Source organism: Amblyraja radiata, chromosome 3 (genome assembly GCF_010909765.2).
Source record: "Amblyraja radiata isolate CabotCenter1 chromosome 3, sAmbRad1.1.pri, whole genome shotgun sequence".
Classification (NCBI taxonomy): Eukaryota; Metazoa; Chordata; class Chondrichthyes; order Rajiformes; family Rajidae; genus Amblyraja; species Amblyraja radiata.
Window position 1 is genome coordinate 74,327,203 of NC_045958.1, and position 22,511 is coordinate 74,349,713.

At 43.3% G+C, this 22,511-nt stretch overlaps 1 protein-coding gene across 1 annotated transcript in view; it reads left to right on the plus strand.

Moving 5' to 3' along the window:
• Positions 1-22,511, plus strand: part of megf10 (multiple EGF like domains 10) — a 174,848-nt gene that overhangs the window by 123,107 nt on the left and 29,230 nt on the right. Inside the window, exons 12-18 of the mRNA XM_033018083.1 lie at positions 5,362-5,525; positions 7,887-7,989; positions 14,503-14,649; positions 14,988-15,122; positions 16,004-16,132; positions 17,945-18,073; positions 19,320-19,448. Of these exons, the coding sequence (XP_032873974.1) occupies positions 5,362-5,525; positions 7,887-7,989; positions 14,503-14,649; positions 14,988-15,122; positions 16,004-16,132; positions 17,945-18,073; positions 19,320-19,448 (936 nt within the window). The remainder of the gene's footprint in view (positions 1-5,361; positions 5,526-7,886; positions 7,990-14,502; positions 14,650-14,987; positions 15,123-16,003; positions 16,133-17,944; positions 18,074-19,319; positions 19,449-22,511) is intronic.

Below are 22,511 nucleotides of genomic sequence, written 5' to 3' on the forward strand. Positions count from 1 at the left end.
ATTCGGAAGGGAATGGGTTAATTTGACAGTCAGCGTGGCTTTGTACGCAACAGGGCATACCTTACTAACTTGAAGGAATTTTTGGAGGAGGTGATTGATGATGGTAGGGTGGTGGATGCTGTCTACATGGGTTTTAGAAAGGCATTTGATAAAGACCCCAGGTAGGCTGATCCAGAAGATTAAGATGTACATGATTCACAGGCATCTGAATTCAGAACTGGCTTACTGATAGAATGCAGAGAGTTTTGATGGAAGTGCGTTATTCTGGCGGATGGTCTGTGACCACTGGAGTGCCATAGGAATCTGTGCTGGGTTTATTTTGTTATACTGTATATATGAATGACAAATTGTTAGAATTACAGACAGTTAGGAAGCCAGTCAAATTTATGGTGAGATAAAAAGACAGAATTGGTTGGAGAAGTGTCAGCAAGAGTGAGGTGTGCAATTTGGGAAGTTGAATGTCAGGGGAAAGTATAGCTTGTGTCAAACCACAACAGCATTAATGTACAGATGAATCTTGGGGTTCAAGGCCAATGGTCCCTAAAAATGGCAACACAAGTAGATAGAGTGGTAAAGGCGTATGGTATGCTTGCCATCATTGATCAGGGCATTGAGTATGAGAGTTAGGAATTAATAATGCAGCCTCATAAGACTTTGGTTAGACTGCATTTGGATTATTGTGTAGAGTTCTGCTCGCCACATCACAAGAAGGATGTGAAAGCTATGGAGAGGGTGCAGAAGAGGTTTAGCAGAATGCTGCCTGGATTAGAGGGGACTAGCTATAAAATAGGGTTGGATAAATTTGGATTGTTTTCTATGGAGCATTGGAGGCTGAGAGGAGACCTGATAGGTGTATATAAAATTATGAGAGGCATGGGATCTATCCCAGGTTATTGACGGAAGCAAGAGAAGAAATTGCAGGGGCGTTGAAGATCTTTGTAATTGTAATTTGTAATTTATTTATTTAGGGGACAGTGCATATTAATAAACATTACATGTAATACGCCAGATTGTAGCCAGTAGCTAATTTCCATCTTTAGTCCCTCTGGTAAACAAGGTAAATACATCACAACACAATCATTCAATAAGAAAAAAGACAAAACAAAAGACAAAAACAAAACAAAACAAACAATAAAGTAAAAAAGTAGCAATTAAAGAGTACCATGGGATAATTTTAAGGTAGATTATGATTGCAATTTTGATTTTGCAGTAACCATGTTTTTAGATGTTTGGTAAATGAGGTAAGGGTTGGCAGATCCCGTATGACGCATGGTATCGCGTTCCAGGTCTGCGACGCTCGATATGAAAATACTGACTGCCCAAAGACACTTTTCCTAAGCGGGACTATACAATCACCCCTGGAGGCTGCTCTTGTCGACCTATTTGTGTTTTTCTTTATGAAGTCCTTTAACGGAGGTGGGGCTAGTCCACGGAAGATTTTGTAAACCAAAATCGAGTCCGAATATTTTATTACGTTTTCCCAGCTCAGCAGATCAAATTTCTTCAGGATGTTACAGTGATGGTACATTCTGGGCTTTTTGTCAAGAGTTTTTAGGGCTTGTTTATAAGCAATTTCAACAGGCTTTAGTGTGGACTTACATGCCAGTGACCAAGTTGTTATACAGTAGGTCATGTATGGCACAATCATTGCATTAAAATATAGTTTGGCTGAATCAATAGTTAAATTATTTCTAATATATCTAAAGTTGGACAAATTAAATTTTATTAAACTTATGTAGCCACAGGCAAGGTACCCGATGGCTGGAGAGTAACCAATGCTGTTCCTTTGTTTAAGAAGGGAAGTAAAGATAATCCAGCACATTATAGAGGGGACTAGCTATAAGGAAGGGTTGGATAAATTTGGATTGTTTTCTTTGGAGCACTGGAGGCTGAGAGGAGACCATTGATGTGGACAGTCAGAACCCTTTTCCCAGTGTAGAAATGTCAAAGATTATAGGGCATAGCTTTAAGGTAAGAGGGGCAATGTTTAAAGGAGATGTGCGGGGCAAATATTTTAAGGCCTGGAACGCATTGCTAGGGTTGGTGGTGGAGGCCAGGTAATGATAGTGGTATTTATTACCACTATCATTAGACTTTTAGATTGGTGCATGGATATGCAGTGAATAGAATGGTATGGAACATGTTCAGACAAATGAAATTAATTTATTTTGGTATCATGTTTGGCACAGACATTATGGGCCCAAAGGCCTGTTTATGAGTTGTACTTTTTTGTGTTCTGTGTTAAATGTAGGTATGTAAAAAGGATCATTGGAGCAAATATAGGCCCCCAGCTGACAGGGTTAGAATTTACAATAGGACTAAAGAAATGGCAAGGAAACAAATACTTTGAGTCTGTCTTCACTTACAAATACACAAGAACCCAGGCCCCAATGCAAGCAAGGAACACAAGGAAATAAGAATTATTAAATAAATCTTGAAGACTTTAATTAGCCTGAAGACGGATAATTCCCAAGGACCCGATATCTGTCCACATCAATGTGTGGCTCAGGGGGCAGCAGAGGCCTTGGTTATTACCTTTCAAAATTCTGTGGATTCTGGAATGGTTCCTGCAAATTGAAGGGAACCAAATGCAGCCTCACAATTTAAAGAGGGAGAGAGAAACATATTACTACCGACATCTGTAGTTGGGAAAATGCCAGAATCTATAAAGATACTAGGAAAACAATCCTAGTTTTGTGAATGTGAATGACAATCAGCAGAGTCAACATGTACTAGTGAGAGGGCAATCATATTTCACTAATCTATTGGCATTTTCTGAGCATGTATCTTGAAGATGAGGAGGAAACAAGTGGATGGTGTGTTTGGATTTTGAGAAGGCTTTCAATAAGATCCCAGACAAGAGGTTGAAAAACAGCGGTAGTCCAAAAGGAATATATTAGTTTAGTTCAGTTTAGTTTCGAGATACAGCGCTGAAACAGGCCCTTCGGCCCACCGAGTCCGCACCGACCAGCGACCCCCACACATTAACACTACCCTACATACACTATGGACAATTTACAATTATACCAAGCCAATTTACCTATAAATCTGCACGTCTTTAGAGTGTGGGAGGAAACGGAAGATCTTGTAGAAAACCCATGCGGTCACGGGGAGAACGTACCAATTCCGTACAGACAGCACCCATAGTTGGGATTAAACCCGGGTCTCCGGGGCTTCAAGCGCTGTAAGGCACCAACTCTAGTGCTGCACCACCGTGCCGCCCGAGTATGAATTGAAACTTAGTTGTTTTCAATATAAAACAGCACATTCCAGAAAACATGCTCTACTAACCACAGGAGGCAGTTCTAAAGCCCTATTGATTCACAATCTACATCAGACATTTAGCTGAGGTGGCTGAATGTAATATTTCCATGTGTAGGAAGGAACTGCAGATGCTGGTTTAAACCAAAGATTGACATAAAAAGCTGGAGTAACTCAGCGGGACAGACAGCATCTCTGGAAAAAAGGAATAGGTGACTTTTGGGGTCGAGATCGTCTTCAGATTGGAGTCCAGTCTGAAGGGTCTCGACCTGAAACGTTACCTATTCCTTTCCTCCAGTACATCTGTGTAACTTGTGTACTGTACCATGCTGTCTGACCCGCTGAGTTACTCCAGCTTTATGTATCTTCATGTAATATTTCCATGTTTGCCAATTACACAAAATTAAATGAGAATGTGAATGACAATCAAGATGCAAAGAAGCTTCAAGCCAAGTGAGTGGGCCGCCACACAACTGATCTTTAATGATGGAGCGAAGGAAATAGGCAACGTTTCGGGCTGAAACCCTTCTTCAGACTGATGTGAGGGGGAGGAGGGGGGGGGGGGGGAATAAGAAAGGAAGAGCTGGAGCCAGTGGGCTGAGGAAGAGCTGGGAAGGGGAGGAGAAAGTAAGGACTACCTGAAATTAGAGAAGTCAATGTTCATACCACTGGGGTGCAAATTGCCCAAATCCGCTGCTCTAGATGTCAGCTGCTCTACATCGGTACATCGAGACCAAGCGTAGGCTTGGCGATCGCTTCGCCGAATACCTCCGCTCGGTTCGCAATAACCAACCTGATCTCCCGGTGGCACAGCACTTCAACTCCCCCTCCCATTCCGAATCCGACTTTTCTGTCCTCGGCCTCCTCCATGGCCAGAGTGAGGACCACCGTAAATTGGAGGAGCAGCACCTCATATTTCGCTTGGGCAGTTTGCACCCCAGCGGTATGAACATTGACTTCTCTAATTTCAGGTAGTCCTTACTTTCTCCTCCCCTTCTCAGCTCTCCTTCTGCCCACTGGCTCCACCTCTTCCTTTCTTCTTCCCCCCCCCCAACCCTCACATCAGTCTGAAGAAGGGTTTCGACCCGAAACATTGCCTATTTCCTTCGCTCCATAGATGCTGCCTCACCCGCTGAGTTTCCCAGCATTTTTGTCTACCTTTGATTTTCCAGCATTTGCAGTTTGTTCTTAAAGATCTTTAATGATACCTGAAATGCAAAGAAGGAGGCAATTTAGCCTATGTGGTGTAATCCTATTCGTCTCATCCCATCACTTATTCCCCAGTATCTCTACAGCTACTTCTCTCTCATTCGTGCCTAACACCAACCCTTAGATTCTTTTTGTTTATTAACGTACACTAAGTGGTGGTTTACAGTTGACTGTAATGTAAGGTTCTTCCCTACCTTTGAAAGGAGGTGAGGAAGAACTTCTTTAGTCAGAGATTAGTTAATCTGTGGAACACATTGCCACAGAGAGCTGTAGAGGCCAAGTCAAATTCGTGATTAGAACGTGTGTCATGGGTTATGGGGAAAATGGGATTAGGAGGCAGAGATCAGCCATGATTGAATGGCGGTGTTGACTCGTTTGGGCCGTATGGCCTAATTCTGCTCCTATAACTCGTAAAAATGTTAAAATAAAAATAAAAAATGCAAAATATTTTTTTAATTATTGGAGATAATAACAAATTCAAATTGTACCATGTAGCAAAAATCATTCTTTTCATTTTTAATCCTTCAAGTTCCAAATATATGATCACTAGAATCCCCTCCCTATACTCCATTTTTTGTTTTCCTTTAAGAACCACACAAAGCTTCATTTGTCCAATTGTCCCCTGATGTGGCTTGGTATGAAATGTTGGATTATTTTGTCATGAGATGTTAAAGGTGCTGCATAATTGTAAGGTTCTGAAGCAAAGTATTGGGCATGATTTTATTGAATAGCAGAGCAGCTATGAGGGGCTGAATGATTTAGTCTGTATTTCTTTTTTTTTCCATCTATGTTTTGCTGGAAAGATTGCTTGCTACATAGATAATTTATTGATAACATAAATATGTGCCTGACCTATTGCAATGCAAATTATATTTCCCTTGATCCCGTCAGGTTGGCATGGGGTGGATTGTTCGATTCCCTGCCCTCGAGGTAAATGGGGTCTTGGATGCAACGCAACATGTCGTTGTGCAAATGGAGGAGCCTGTAACGCTGTGGATGGGAGCTGCACTTGTTTAGCTGGATGGCGAGGGTATAAATGTGTACATCCATGCCAGGTAGGGTGCTTGCCATCACCACATCCTACAATTAGCTTAAAATGGGTATACCTATCCACGGCATTAAAGAACACCCAAATTCAGGGATACGGTTACAAATTCATCAGATGATGTGTTGCTTAAAATTGGACAATTGATGGTTTGGTTTTCAGCAACACTCTCAAGATGCTCCCATTCATGAATCCAATTTAGGGTTAGAAAAAAATGAATTCAACAATAGCAAAAACTTACACTGGTTACAAGTATTAACCACTAATGACTAGGCACTGCTTGGAATGTCACCACGAATATCCAGACACCAACCAGGAATTGAAATAGAGTAACTGGGAGTTATTTACTAACCACCAACATTCAGGCAGCACCAACTTAATTTAACAAATATACAGTAAGTGTTTAAATATTGTTTAGGAAGGAACTGCGGATGCTGGTTTAAACTGAAGATAGACACAAAAAGCTGGAATAACTCAGCGGGACAGGCAGCATCTCTGGAGAAAAGGAATGGGTGATGTTTTCGGGTCGAGACCCGAAACGTCTCCCATTCCTTCTCTCCCGTGATGCTGCCCGGCTCGCTGGGTTACGCCAGCTTTTTGTGTCTATCTTCTGATTAAATTTCTCATCCTGCAACTTACTTCCATTAAAGAAATACTGCTTTCAAACATTTTAGCACCAGTTTTAAGATCCACAGGAAAGAGCAGTCCTTGGATTAGTTCGATCTTTGGAACTGTTTGTATGTGCAATAACCAATGTCCAATAACCAAATGTAAGAATTTAATTAGATACTCTTGGGCCAGCATTCAACATAGCAATCTAGCATTTAGTTTCTTTATAAAAACCTATATTGTGGGCCATACTGACTTCACGGAATATTAGTTGCTCTTTGGTCTCATCAAAATTAGATTATTTAATGAGATCAAGAGATTATCCTAAACATTGGCAGGAACTGTTTTTTCTTGAATTTAGAATGATAATCTAATTCAAATGTTACCGCTTTGAAAGAGAGAGTAGAGATTGTTTCCATAGCTGGATTATTCCGAATGAGAAGATCTCGGGGTACGAGGTCAGACACTTTAGATTGAGAGAGGAAACATCTTCACTCGAAGGATTTGAACTATTGGATCCCACAGGTCCCTGGATGCCCAGTCATGTTGAACATTAGAGAAGTAGGATTGATAGATTTCTGTGTGCTGGGAAAATCATAGAAATTGGAAGGGATAGCATTGTTGAGGTGGTGGGTTAGTTATGTTCTCATTGAATAATGGTCGAGGTTCGAGGGAATGGCCGTCACCTGCAGTTTGCGGAGCTCCCAACGCGGGCGGCGCTGATGGACAGCGCGGGGTCCTGCGACTCTGCCCGGCTCGGCCTGCGGACACGGGAGCTGCGGACTCCGGCTGCGGGAGGCGGCTGATCGGGAGGTCCGGGCCGCTGAGGAGGATGTTCACCATCAGGGTTCGGCGTCGGCGTTCCACCAGCCCGGCGTGAGGGCCTGAACATCGGGCCACCCAGGGCGGCGACTGCGGGTGCTAGGAAGGCCTCGACCACGAGTGAACATCTGGGAAGAACGGAGGGGAGGCTGGCTGGACTATGGTGCCTTCCTCACCTTGGTGCCAACTGTGTTATGTTGTGTCGTGGACTTTCACTGTTTGTGCTTTTTTTAAAATTCTATTTTATTTTTAATATGTTTTATTATTTATTATTATTTATTTATTTTTTATTTTTATGATACTGCCTGTAAGGGAAATTCATTTCGTTGTCTCTAACTGAGACAATGACAATAAATTTGAATACAATACAATACAATTTTTACATTGCAGTTTGTGGCCACCTTCCAGATGCTAACTCGCCCTCCTTTGCATGGGTATGAGACACTGAGACAATAGGAGGGAGGACATTGGCCATCAAACAACTTTGCTCATCAGCCATGGGTCCATGGTCATCTGCCCATCCTTTGAATTGGAATTCAGGGTGCAATCTAGATAATAGTAATCGGAGGAGGTCTTCCAGTTCCTTAAGCCTGTTTTGCTTTCAGTTGGATTATTGTGGCTCAATGGATAGTGAAATGGTGACTTCTTTCTTAACCTCCAATTATCCGCCTGAATCCTTAATACCTCTTGTCCTGCAAATGTTTAAATCCCAGTTCGGATAGGCTCAGTAGCTCTTAGAGGAGAAGGCGATGATATCACATCTCCTGATATCACAATCAGAAGTCTTTCCCTAATTTTGTTAATGTGCTTGGTTTAGGCCAGTGGTTTTTATTTCATCGAATTAATTTCTCCAACATAAACATGAGAGGTTTAATTTCTCCGACATTAACATGAGGGATTTAATTTCTCAGACAATAACATATGTTTGTTTGTTTACCAGGACGGCTCATACGGAATTAATTGCATTGAGCGTTGCGACTGCAGTCACGCTGATGGATGTCGCCCTACCACTGGGCATTGCCGCTGTCTGGCTGGTTGGACAGGTCAGTGACAGTTCTTAAGGGATTGGCAAGCTAGATGCAGGAAAAATGTTCCCAATGTTGGGGGAGTCCAGGACCAGGGGTCACTGTTTAAGAATAAGGGGTTGGTCATTTAGGACTGAGATGAGGAAATAGTTTTTCAACCAGACAGTTGTGAATCTGTGGAATTATCTGCCACGGAAGGCAGTGGAGGCCAAATAACTGGATGTATTCAAGAGAGAGGCAATAGACAATAGGTGCAGGAGTAGGCCATTTGGCCCTTCGAGCCAGTACCGCCATTCAATGTGATCATGGCTGATCATCCACAATCAGTACCCCGTTCTGAGGGGTAATGGAATCAAGGGATATGGGGAGAGAGCAGGAACGGGGTACTGATTTTGGATGATCAGCCATGATCATATTGAATGGCAATGCTGGCTCGTAGGGCCAAATGGCCTATTCCTGAACATATTTTCTAAGTTTCTATGTTTCTATGTTTATCCAACGTCAATGTGACAACTTAATTGCATCCAGTTTGTAGCATAGGAACAAGCTATTTGGTCCATGCTAGCGGTGATGCTCCATATAACCCCCCCCCCCCCCCCCCCCCCCCCCCCCCCACTCCTTCCCTCTCACTCACCTGCCCAAGCTGGAGGGACCTTTCTCACAACCTCAGGAATCTTCCATCAGTGAGTCTGCTCCCCTTCTCCTTTGTATTGAGATTTACAGTACCAAAGGAGTGGTCAAGGGCTTGGAGCCTGAGCTTGGAGCCTAAGGTCTTTGAGAAATAGCACTATTTCCTTACTTTCCTTTCTCAAGTGTTTACCCTGAACTTCATCACTGCTATTAGCCTTCCTGTGAGCGAGAATTCCACATTCTCACAAGGTTTAGGGGGAAATGGGCCAAACATGGGCAAATGGGACTAGCATAGATGGGTGTCTTGGTCAGCATGAATGAGTTGGGCCAAAGGACCTGTTTCCATGCTATATGTTTCTATATGTTGCTCTATGATTCTATGACTCTCACAAGTTTCTGGGGAAATTCTGACGGGATTTATATTGTGATCCAACTGCTGGTGCCACTTCTCTAGCACCTCAGGCTCCAATCTCAGGAATCTTTCCCTCAACCTCTCCTTCTGAACTCTAAATCTCTGCACTCTCTAATACTAATGAGCAAGGGCTCACTAACAGAGGAACCCTGAGGACATGAGAAAGGTCCTTCAAGCTGGGACAGGAGTGTGAGGGAGGAGGAATTGTGATGCCTGAAAAATGATAATTTAAAACTGGAATCTTGTGACGACTTTCTGCATTTAAAAGCTGTGTCCAGTGTGAGGAGTGACTAAAAGGGAAGCAGGGTGAAGAAGGACAACCATTTTGCGAAGAGCAATCATTTTGAGAAGGGCAACCATTTTGATAAGGGCAACCATTTTGAGAAGGGCAACCATTTTGTGAAGTGCTGCTTTGAGGTTGATAGCTGTCAGTATAATATAATCACAATCGTAGGAGATTTTTAGTTCCCTCATATTGACTGGGAATCCCATAGTGCAAAGGTGCATAGTGATGCGATGGAATTTTTAAAGTGTGCCTAGGAAAGTTTTATTAAACAATATATGGATGGCTACTAGAGAGGACAAGGTGGCTATGGGGGTGGCACGGTGGTGCAGCGGTAGAGTTGTTGCCTTGCAGGGCCAGAGACCAGGGTTTAATCCTGACTACGGGTTCTGTCAGTACGAAGTTTGTATGTTCTCCCCATTACCATGTGGGTTTTCCCCAGGTGCTCCAGTTTCTTCCCACATTCTAAAGATGTAGTTTGTTAATTGGCTTCATGAAAAGATTGTAAATTGTCCCTGGTGTGTAGGATAGATAATACTCGTGTACGGGTGCGATCGCTGGTCGGTGCAGACTCGGTGGGCCTAAGGACCTTTTTTCACGCTGTATCTCTAAACTAAAATAAAATAAACTAAGACTTTGGACATCCTTAAAGAGAACAAGGCAAGGTAAGTGACTGAAGTGTCAGAGGAGGAACGCTATGGCCAGTAATAATTATCATTTTATTAGCTTTAAAATATTTTTGGAAAAAGATAGGACCTGTCTACATGTTAAGGTCCTAAATCCGGGCAAGGCTAATTGTGAAAGTATTAGACAGGAACTTGCATGGTTGATTGGGAGATGCTACTTACAGGTTATGGGACATCTGGCAAGTTGAAAGATTTTAAAGGTGATATTGAAAGTGTTCATAGACATCATGCATTTGTAGAGTGAAGGGCAAAGCTGGCAGTGCCTGTTGGCAAGGGATATTGAGACCCTAGTAAGATAAAAGGAGGCATGCATTAGGTATAGGCTGCTGGGATCAAGAAGAAATACAGGCCGGCGAACCTGACATCAATGGTGCAGACATTGCTGGAGTGGGTTATGAGGAATACAACCTACCAGGATTTGGATAGGCAAGGACCGATTCGGGATAATCAACACAACTTTGTGCATGGGAAATCAAGTCTCTGAAATTTGGCAGAGTGTTTTGAATAAGTCACTGGGAGGATTGATGAGGGTAGGGCAGTGGACGTTATCTACATGAACGTCAGCAAGGCCGTGGGTAAGGTGCAGAAAGATGCATTACATGGGATTCATTTTTTCCCTGGAGCATCAGAGGCTCAGGGTTGACCTTATAGAAGTATACAAATTCATGAGAGGCATAGGTGAATAGTCATAGTCTTTTTGCCAATGTAGAGGAGTCCAGAACTAGAGAGCATAGGCTTAAGATGAGAGGCTTAAAAGAGACATGAGTGGCAAATTCTTCACACAGAGGCTGGTACATATGTGGAACAAGCTGTCAGAGGAAGTTGTAGAGGTGGGTACAATTACAATTTAAAAATCCCTCAGACAGGTACATAGATAGGATAGATTCAGAGGAATATGGGCCATATGTAGGCAAATGGGACTATCACAGTTTTAAAAGCAGGTCTCATGGAAGACTTGGGCCAAAGGGCTTGTTTCCCTGATGAATGTATAACTCTCTGACTACATGACTATATTAACCTGGCTTTGCCTGATACATCACTGGGCCTCAATGACCCGAATTCCCCGTAGCTCTCCATTGATCCAACCCACTTGCGTGAAGATTCTTCATTAAAATAATATAGATTTATTCTACATCACTGATTCCAATGTGACTGCATATGGATGGAAAATATCCGTTTCTAGGAGCCTAAATGCATCCAGTTTCATGAAACAAAACATTTAATGGATCCATCAACCGTGTATGGGAATTAACTGGCAAGGGAAACAAACAATTATTTTATAAAGTGGCCATTGGTCCTAATTGTGGTTTATAATCCAAATTAATTACTTTCTAAAAGGCAAATAATTCTGTTGTGATTTATTACATCTGCTGAGGCACGAAGTGTTACATATGGACTTTAAAGAATAAATTATTATATAGAAATAAAGAGCTGCAGATGATGGTTTACTAAACAAAAGACACACAGTGCTGGAGTAACTCAGCGGGTCAGGCTGCATTCCTGGAGAATATGGATAGGTGACGATTCGGGTCAGGACCCTTCTTCAGACAGAACAGAAATTATTACAACTGATGTGCACATGACCGAGTTCTTTGGTAAAGAACTGTACCAGGTGTCTATTTATTTAAACATATGAATCTCTGCACTGTGTAGGCCTGGTTTTGGTAGATGGATTTACCAAAGCTCCACACGAGTTTGCTCCTATCCCTCTTCATTTACCTCAATCAGCAGATCCTTCTTGCTTGTGTTTCTGCTGCTTCCCTCCTCCCCCCCCCCCCCCCCCCCCCCCCCCAACTCCAACAAGTGGAAGCATCTTCTTTATGCCTAACATAACAAACCCCTTTTCATAGCCACAACCACCTTCTGTGAAGCCCCTCAGCTTTCCACTTCACTGGGTGATGGGGCCCCACTCTGCTCGATCGCTCAGAAGTAACGTGCAGCATATTTTTCGGTATTATTTGTGGTGAATTCCCCTCCAGGTGGGTGCCACCACCAAATAACAGCAAGCTAAAAGCGGTGGCCATCCATGATTTCACAGAAAACAACCTCTGACCCAGGCCCTGTCACAACGGGCTCGGGTGAATGCTGAATTAAACTTACTGTAAGTGCCCCACATGTGAACCAACGGGCACAGAATGAATGCGCATTTTTTTTTCAAGAGCTCCGCCTGAGCTGAAGTTTATTGCAACACTGAGGAATTGCCTAGCAACGAATAAGACTCTCAATGCGCTCTTTGTCCTTCACATTGGCATTCCATTCCATCAGGGTAGTACTTGCTCAGTGGGACAACAAGCTAGAGTAGTCTCCAGAATGATCTTTCTTCTGAAGATAGCGTAAAATGTATATATTAAATGTAACAAAAAAATTTAAATGATAAGATTTATTCTGAAGATTGAGGGGAACCGTTAGTTATTGCAGAAAATAAAACTCTGCTGTTTTGCTAACAAATAATCGTGCTTCACTAATTTGCTTTGCAGTATTTACGCTGTTACATAATACGTCGGTTTCTGTGGGACTCAGTCAGCTTTCCCATCAGCTGTGCTCAAATGATTCATTCAGTAACAAGACAGGCTCAATTGTAACGCCAGTGGAAACAATAAGGTCTAAACTCTGAAATGGATGTTTACTGGCATTCCATTTTAAAAAGAGAGGCATTCAGTGATTGGTGTAAAATTATAAAGGCGACAAGATTGTTTTATTGTATAAACCTTTCTTTTCATTAATATGCTGCAGATTATGTGACACGTCTGCTGATGGAGTCTGGAGTAATTTGTCCCACATGTTTATCATATTGATCTTATTAGTTTTGGAACTAAAGTGCTGCACATAACACGTCAACATCTCAAGATAGTCGTTACGTTGCTCCACACTCTCCTTCCTGGTACATCGAGCTATCCCTGAATCACGAGCAGTTCATGTGTGAAGTGATTTTAACTTATCATCATGCATCACAAAAAAACAACTCTGAATATCCCAATGATCTCATTGAATGGTGGAGGAAGCTCGAGAGGGCGAATAGTCTCATCCCGATCCCATGTTTCCATCCCAAATGCGGCAGCTCCTTTCTCCCTGTTTCTAAGAGTTTTATTTGGAACTGTTAATCCCTTTTTTGACCACAGTGCATTCTTGCATTAGCAAACTGAAAGCACCATGAACATAAGCCTTTAGTCAAGCTCCCTGTCAGAAATACTGTTACCAGGGACTGGGCAGCACAGTGGTGCAGCTAGTAAAGCTGCTGCCTCACAGCGCAAGGTTCCTCACCTCAGGTGCCCTCTGTGTGTGAAGTTTGCACATTCTCCTTGTGACCGCGTGGGTTTCTTCCGGGTCCTCCAGTTTCCTCCCACATCCCCAGAACGTGCGTTAATTGTCAACTGGTGTGTTGGTGTCTAGGGGGAGAATCTAGGGGGAGTTGATGAGAATGTGAGTCAAATAAAAATGGGATTAATGTAGGATTCGTGGAATTGGGTGTTGAGGGTTGGTATGGACTGTGGGCTGAAGGGCCAGTTTCTGTGCTGTATCTCTGTGATTCTATGATTATTGTGTGGATGACGGGGTTAAGTTTTAAAAAAAAAAAATTTCCTCCACCTGGAAACCAGATGATGTCCTGCGATACAAACAGAATCACGTTTCCTACATTTCCAAGATGTTTATGATTTGCCTTGTGTGCCTCCCTTATTTTCTGTTCCTGATTATGGCTTTAGCATGGTAAAATGTTCCCAGGTGCTTCTCATAAGTGGCTATCAGCACAATTTAAACTGAGCCATGTAAGTGATGAAGTACCTGATCAAAGTTAAGTTTATATCCTCTGACGACACGTAAGGCTTTATGGCCCACAAAGTCTAAGCAAGCCCTCAGAGCATTCCCATCATCAGTCCCATACCCTCATTTATTTCCCTCTCACATACTCACCAACTCCCCCGTGATTGTCCTACCACCCATCTCAACAGCAACGTATAATTGGGACATGGAAGGAAACTAGAGTAACCAGTTGGCAGAAACTGGTGGACGTTGCCCATCAACCATCAAAGTCATGAACCCCATGCACAACCTTAACTACAGTAGCTACCTCAACACCGAACTACTATGACTTTGCACTACTAAAGTTGCACTGCGTAATTTGGCTCACATTGTTACATCCTGATTTACCTAGAGTAACTGATATTTTATCGCATATTTATTTGTTGTGTTTTTGCATTTAATGTACCTGTAAAGCTGAAAAAAAAAAGGAATTTCACCACGCTGGTCCCGGTGCAGATGACAATGAAACGCTCTTGAGGTCAGGATTGAACTTGGGTTGCTGGAGCTGTGATGCAGCAGCACTAAATGCTGCAGCAGTAAAGGGAGGTACAAGTAGAGGGAAGGAGGTCTCACTGTGGTTGCTGTTTGGGTGACACAGGCACTATTGCCAGAAGCACAATCACTCAGGCATCGCGATGGTGCAGATTGAACAAGTGTTCTGTTGGAGATGAACTCCAGGGCTCCTCTCATTGACTGTGACTCCTCATGCTCTGTATTTGCAGGGATTCACTGTGACAGCGTGTGTGCCGAAGGGCGTTGGGGGCCAAACTGTACCTTGCCCTGTAACTGCAAGAATGGAGCCTCCTGCTCCCCTGATGACGGGGCCTGCAAGTGTGCACGGGGATATCGAGGAACCACCTGCCAACGCAGTAAGGAATCCAGCCACTAACTTCAGTATCAGATCTAACTTCAGTACTTCAGCAGTAACTTTCCTGTAGTTAAAATCTTAAGGCTGAATTTTAGTACCCCAAATCAGGCCTGTTGTATTTGGGATTGGCGTTAACCTTTTCTACGTTTCCCGCTGAACACAATCGATGTCTATCTTGTCCACTGATATCTTCTCATGTGTCTCTGTGGCAAATTTTGTGTTCCAATAACTCCCATATTGTTTGACTTAACTGAAAGCGGTATCAGACTTGGTAGTGTTGTTTGTTTCTGTCAAATGCACTGAGTTCATGTAATGTGACCAGTTAACTTTTCATTCCAGTCTGTTCTCCTGGATTCTATGGGCACCGTTGCAGTCAAGCCTGTCCTCACTGTGTCCATAGCATTGGGCCTTGCCACCATGTGACCGGCCAGTGTGACTGCCTGCCTGGTTTCACAGGAGCTCTTTGCAATGAAGGTACTTTCCTCTTTTCCACCCGGACCAGAAACCTTAGCACATGAGTTCTGTTTGCATGCATCCTGATGTTGCTCTGTGAAGTACGTATGTCGATGAACAGAGGTAATAGTCTTATCACCTGCACATTTGGTACAGAGGCAGTGTTTTCTCTCCTGGTCAGCTATCACCCTCTGTAGCCATCAAATCACCCAGCACGTTAATTCCTGAATCAAAATTCACGTCAAGTCCTAATAACCCGTCACTCACTATGTTCACTGATTTTCATCAGCTTCTTTCCATGGCTCTTCCCATCCTTATTTTCTGATTTCTCCCTGATCTTCCTCCCTCCCTCTGTCGGTAATTTCCCATTTTACCTCCAAAATCTTTCTGCTCCTTTAATTATGGTTTCTTGTTTCTCTCATAGTTCTGTAGTTCTCATAGGGCATTCTATAATGTCATCCAGTAAATGCATGAATGGACACTGCTAAGAAATGCAAGTGTTGGGAAAAGGTAATGAATAAAAGTAGTGAATCTTGCTCTGTCCTTAGGCTAACGATTTGGTGGATGATTAGGGCTTGGCAGCAAACAAAATCTATCTAACAGACTTTCTGCAAACGAGAGCAAACGGGGTTCAAAATCAAAACCACAGGCTCACAAGTATAGAATAATTATTTCTCGTACAAAATGCAATGAGCAAACAGTAATTCTATATCACAAATTATGTAATTCGATCAAACTTGCCGCAGTGTACAATCTCCAGGAATGATTAAGTACCTAATTACCTCAATTTTGGCCAGTAAGTGTGCTGCCACTATCTGTAATCTTAAGGCGATTTATTCATTTTTATATGAAAGAAAGGATTGCTGATTTTGTATTTTAAATTTTTTGTTTTTGTTTTGCAGTGTGTCCGAGTGGACAGTTCGGAAAGGGCTGTACTAGAGCCTGCACTTGCACTAACAATGGAACATGTAACCCCATTGATGGCTCCTGTCAATGCTATCCTGGCTGGATTGGAAGTGACTGTTCTCAAGGTATGTCCTTCCCTGGACATTTCATGCGGATGCTTACAAATATGTCTTAAAAGCCTTCTCTCCACTATTTATGTTACCGTTGCAAAACTTAAATCAAGCTCTCTGCGATTCTAATATAGGTTCATGCTGTTGTGTGTTTTGACTGATCTCCATAAATTCTTCTTGATCTTTTATAGATTACTTGTTAGGCTGCAGTGAGAGTGAAGTGATTGTTTTAGGGCATCGGACTTTGAGAACTAAGTCAAGGATCCAGTGAAGCTACAAAAGTGAATGGTTCCAGGCATAAGGGTTGTACGGAGAACTCGAAGTAGCTTCTAAGGACAGAGACAGTTATTTAGTAGAGACGCTTAAAATGATGTTAGACACAAAAAGCTGGGGTAATTCCGCAGGACAAGCAGCATCTCTGGAGAGAAGAAATAGGTCTTAAAATGATGAATGATTTTGTGGATAAGGTGAAAGCTTCCTCTGGCACGAGGATCAGAAAGCAAAGAACTGGGATTTAAGAGAAGTGGGAAAATATCCAGAGGGGAAATTGTGGAGTTGTTTTTTTATGCGGTGAGTTGGTCTGATCTGGAAGGTGGGACCTGAAAGTAAAACAGATTTGTTTGTAACTTTCAGAAGGGAATTGTACAGATGCTTGAGAAGGATAAATTTGCAGGACTGTGGGCAATGGACTAAGTGGCCATCATTTGCTGATTCTGTTGCCTAGAAATTGGATAGTATTCCATTGTTTTTCTCCAGCACAATGCTATGTGCTAGCATTGTAGAGGGTCCTGAGGAGGTTTACGAGAATAATCCCAGGGATGATTGGGTTAAAATATTGTGAGCGTTTGATGGAGTTTAGAATGATGAGGGAGGGTGGATCTCATTGAAACTCACCGAATAATGAAAGGCGTGGATATATTGGATGTGGAGATGATGTTTCCACTGGTGGGAGAGTCTAGGACAGGGGTTCCAAACCTTTTTCATCCTGTTTATTACCCCTGGCAACTTTAATAGCAATGTTATTTCACTTATGAACAACTAATGATGAACAGATATCGGTATACCAGAACCAAACACAGTCAGTCAATGGGAAAAAATATGTACAAATCCAGAATCAACAAATTTATCCACTGGGTAGGCAAAATCTACCCCCTGGGTTACCCCTGGGGGGTAAATTTACCCCAGGTTGGGAACCCTTGGTCTCAGACCAGAAGGCACAACCTCTGAATAAAAGGACATACCTATAGAAAGGAGATGAGGAGGAATGTCTTTAGTCAGAGGATGGTGAATCTGTGGAATCCATTGCCACAGACAGTTGTGTAGGACAAGGCACTGGGTATTTTTAAAGTGGAGATTGATAGGTTCTTGATTGAATGACCAAAATCCTTGGTTGATGTTATTTCATGGAGGAAACCCCTCTATTATCAATTCAGAGGGATTCAGTAACATTAGTCTGATTCTCTAGAATAGTAAAAGAGATGATCTCGTTGAAATATGCAAGCATACACCTCGAGATTTGAGACCTTGGAACCAGCAGGCATCTTCTCAGGATTAGTGGTCGCTCGTTCAGGGCCAAGACGACTGTGGGTCATAGTCTGGGTTAATAGATTATTGGATATTGATGTAGATAGTGGTGATGAGGATTGGGCTTAAAGGTGTACTTAAGGTAATGGATCAGGCACTGGCTTGTGGAATGGTGGGGCAGCTTCAAGGAGCTGGGAGAACTACCTGCTCCTTTTTTATTGTCACGATATTTTCCTTAATATTCAAACCCGATACGCGTCAGATGGCAGTAAGTGACTCCTGTCTTTGTATTTGTTTCCTCAGCCTGCCCGCCAGGATACTGGGGCCCGAACTGTATCCACACCTGCAACTGCCACAATGGAGCCTACTGCAGTGCTTATGATGGGGAATGCAAGTGCACGCCAGGATGGACGGGTCTGTACTGCACACAGAGTAAGGACCTCTTTGCTCTCTCCACGAGCTGGCCTGCTGTGTGCAGTTCAGCATTTGCACCCTTTGCTTCATCATGTTGCACAGTACATCAACATTTAATTGCAATTGAAAGTTAGACTACTTGGCACATTTAAAATACCGTATTTAAAAGTAGCACTTGGTCATATCAAACATCAACATCAACTTTAAAATCTAAGGTTCTGGTTAAAGTTCTTTGCTCAAGGTTTTAGTAATTTCTCTTTAGTAAATTAAAAATCATTTAATTGAGGAAAGCTGCACCTTCTACAGCCATTCTACACCTTATTTGATTATTAGTTCATGGGCAGGGGATTTTCTAAATGGTCTGGCATTTACTATCTACTTTGTTGCCTCTTGAAATGAATGGCCTGCACAGCAACTTCAAAGGACACAAGTCATTCACATCGCCCTAGGCCTGGAGTCATATATAGGCTAGGCTAAGTTTAGTTTAGTTTATTAATGTCAGGTGTACAGAGGTACAGTAAAATCTTTTGTTTGCATGCTATCCAGTCAAAGAAAAGACTATACATGAATGCAATCAAGCTCTCTGCAGTGCACAGATAAAGAGGAGAGATTTGGTGTTTCTGTAAACTGTTCTGAGGAAGTTGAAACATGGAGAAAGAGATTCCACACAAAGTAGTTGATTTTTGATTCAAGGTTAATTTTGCAGAAATAATTATGCTATTAACATTGTATTCATGCTTTTAATGGTGGTTTAATTTTCAGCAATGATATAAAAGGCAAGTCCAGTAGGTTCACTTGAAGCAGCAAGGATAAGTTGGTGTCCTCACGAATAAAATATTATATTTATACAGTATTGAAAAAATATGCCAAGGTTCTTCCCATGAGAATGCTCAGGATATGACAGTGAATTGTGGAAAGAGGCATCAGGAGAAATGCACTGAGACTGTATGATTTCATGAAAGGAGAAATGAAAAGAAGTTTAGAGAGAGAGGATTTCAAAGCTTAGGAACTCAGGAGATGAAAGCACAACTGCCTGTGATGGGAGCATGAAGTCAGGGCTTTTCAGGTGGAGTTTAATTGGGTTGATTCGCAGCAGCTTTTGAAACTGTGTATTTATCTCTGCTCCCTTACAGCGGCATTGCTCCTGCTGTCAACTCGACCGCAAATCCTGTTGTGTTACCTCGTCTACTGTGATCCGGTTTGCAATCGCTTTATTTAGCTTCATGATTGAGCTACAAATTGCTGTTTTTCTTTGTTACTGCAGGGTGCCCGTTAGGTTACTTTGGGAAGGACTGTGCCGAGTTGTGCCAGTGCCAGAACGGAGCAGACTGCGAGCACATCATAGGGCAGTGCACCTGCCGCATCGGATTCATGGGCAAACACTGCCAACAGAGTAAGTCAGTGAAGCCAGTCAGAGGGCTACATAGCATAGAAACAGGACCTTTGGCCCAACTCATTCATGCTGATCAAGATGCTTTACCTAAGTTATTCCTGTTTGCATGCATTTGGCCCACTTCCCTCCAAACCTTGTGTGTGAAGGAACCGCAAATGCTTGTTTAAACCGAAGATAGACACAAAAAGCTGGAGTAACTCACCGGGTCAGACTGCATCCCTGGAGAAAAGGAATAAGTGACGTTTTGGATCGAATTTGAAGAAGGGTCTTGACCCAAATTGTCACCTATTCCTTTTCTCCAGAGATGCTGACTGACCCGCTGAGTTACTTCAGATTTTTGTGTCTATCTTCCCTCTAAACCATACTTGCCTGTTGTAGGGGTTTTGTTTTTCCCTTTACTCCACAAAAGGATTCCCCTAGGTTCTAGACCTCGGAATTATGGTGGGATATGATAAAAGGTTGAATTGACCAGAGTGTGCCGATGAGAGAAAACAGAAACCAAGATGGACTCAAAGCAAGTCTAAAATTTACAGGCTTTATTAAACAATGAGAAATCGAATCTCACCAACACTACACAATGCGTGGCTAAACTTATGCTTTAAACTAAAACTATGGACGAAAACTATCGGGCACGTCGTAAAACTTACTTTAACACAAGTTACTTGCAAGCATACTCCCCCTTGACCTTTCTCCCCTCAACCTCCTATTTCGGGAAATTCACCAGGTCACCAGGATACTCACAGCGAAGTCGATGCAGGCCCACGAGCTGTCCAGCAGAGCAGGAAGAGCAGGAAGAGAGAGAGAGTTCTGGCTTGACTTCGGCTTTTATACCTGAGCTTCCTTTGAAACCCCCAGGTGGTCCTCTGGATAGAAGGGGTTCTTTTGATGTTTCCCAGTTTCGATCTGGCATGAACAATAGGCTTCCGATGATAAGGGGTTTGCTGATGTCATGATCCCTCAGCCTGATCGTTATCATCCCCGATGGTGATTGTGCTTGTGCTGGCCTGTTTACCACCGTCTGCTGAAGCTTGGTTCCTCCCTTTGTGTATCCAAGAGAATCTCGTTATCTCCGTCTCAGCCTTCCCTGTTCACACCGTTGTGTGATGTCCAAGTCCACAGGCCAGACGGGTTTGATTCTTGATGTGTATTGGAGGGGGTTTTTTTCCGTTGCAGCCAGCAAATTTGTCTTTTAAGATATCCATGTGCTTATTCAATTTCTTCCATAATTTTGGAGGATTTGCCCAAATAACTTACATGCCCCTACGACACGTCCAGGCTCGCACGGACCGTGTCGATTGACAAAGTTAGTGGGCAATCCTCCAGCCTCAAGAGCTGTAAACACTCCTGGTGAGAAGGTGAAATTATGTACCCCGAAAGCCCCCTTAATCGCTAAACTAGGCCCTCGAAGCACATTAACTTACACTATACACATTTTACTTTACATCAATCCCACAAACCATACAGTACCCTCACGACCATTCCCTGAAAATGCAGGGATTACAACTTATGTACAAAAACTATTGCACTAGAGTACAGACATTTTACAGTGATGGGGTGTCGTTATGGTGACGTCGGGCGGCTCGATTTACCAGCTGTTGTAATTTGGCCATCCTCCTCCGCCTTTTAAATTTGCAATTAATGCATAGCAAATACACCACAATTATCATCTGGCAGATGATCAGAACATGGGACACGATGCGGACCCATGCTGGTACTATGATCCAGGACTCCAGGTCCCACCAACTTGGAGACTTGATCTCTTCGATCTCCCTGGCGATATCCAGAGTCTTTTGTTCCAGGGAGAAGAAGTGTTTGTGCGACAACTCGACCGCCACCAGCAACTCTTTTAATTTTTCATTCACTGGGGGAATATCATACCCAAAATGGGCAACATAGTCAAATAAGTCAGTTACATTTTCTCGTACCGAGAGGTGAACCGAAGAAGGTTCCGGGATGGGTAATATTCGCTGCTGTGCCACATGGACTTCTGCCCTGGGTTTAAAGCAGAAGCTGCTGTGCGGTATCGGGCACCACAGCTGTGATCCGTGCTGATACCGCTGGGCACTTGTGGTGACACAGTACGTCCCACTGCCTATATACGCCACCTGTGGAGGGACATGGTCTGCCGCCATCGCCTCCATGGTGCAGTTTATAGGCTGTGCCCCAACAGTCCTGAACCCACACTGAGGCCTAGCCTCAGCGCCCATGTGCTGGGGACACAGGATTACCTGTGCTCCCCGGCTCCGACAACCCAAAAGGTCAATGCCTGTCACAGCTTGCTCCCTCACTATGACATAGGGCGGGACCTTCCCGTAGCGAATATGCACCCCCCCACGAACAACTCCCACGTTCTCCACTCGGTACAGAGGAGCTGGTCGTGCCGAGGTTCCCATTACCGGGATTCGTACGACCACTCCCATTATGGTGTGATTGGATTTTCCGCAATCCACCGGTACCGGGTAGGCCTCGGAGGCCACACGAAGCTGACAAGGACTCAAAGTGCTGTTATAAGGGTGTAGCGCTGCTAGGTGCTGGTTGCTTATCCAGGAGGGGACCCGACCTTGCCTCAGGTCTTCCAGGTTGCTCCTCCCCTCCCCCAACAACCACGCACCATACAGCCCACACACCTCATTCTGTGCAGCCTGATCGGACGCATTCCGGTCCTCTTTAATCAAAGCGTTTATCGTTTTTGCATGTGTCTCCAATTGTGCTATGATTTCTTTTAGATGTAGAGTCATTGCCACCTCTTCGTGCAGTCCCGATCCTACCACCGCATTTTCCTCCCCCAGAACCTTTCTTAACTGGCCCTTCAACTGATTGATCTGCAAGGCCAGTTCTACGTTGTCCATGCTATTAATAATAGATGTCCCCGTGTTAAATGCTGTAAACCCGTCATTAACCACCCCTCGTCTTTGCCTACCGGACCCCAAAGTGAAATCCCCTACTCCGCGGTACATCTCTTCTATGTCTATGTCCCCAAAATCCAGGTTGTGGAATTTCTGGAACATGTCTTTTAACAGGGCCTGATATAATAATTCCGTCTCGCGGGGGCACCATGCGGGT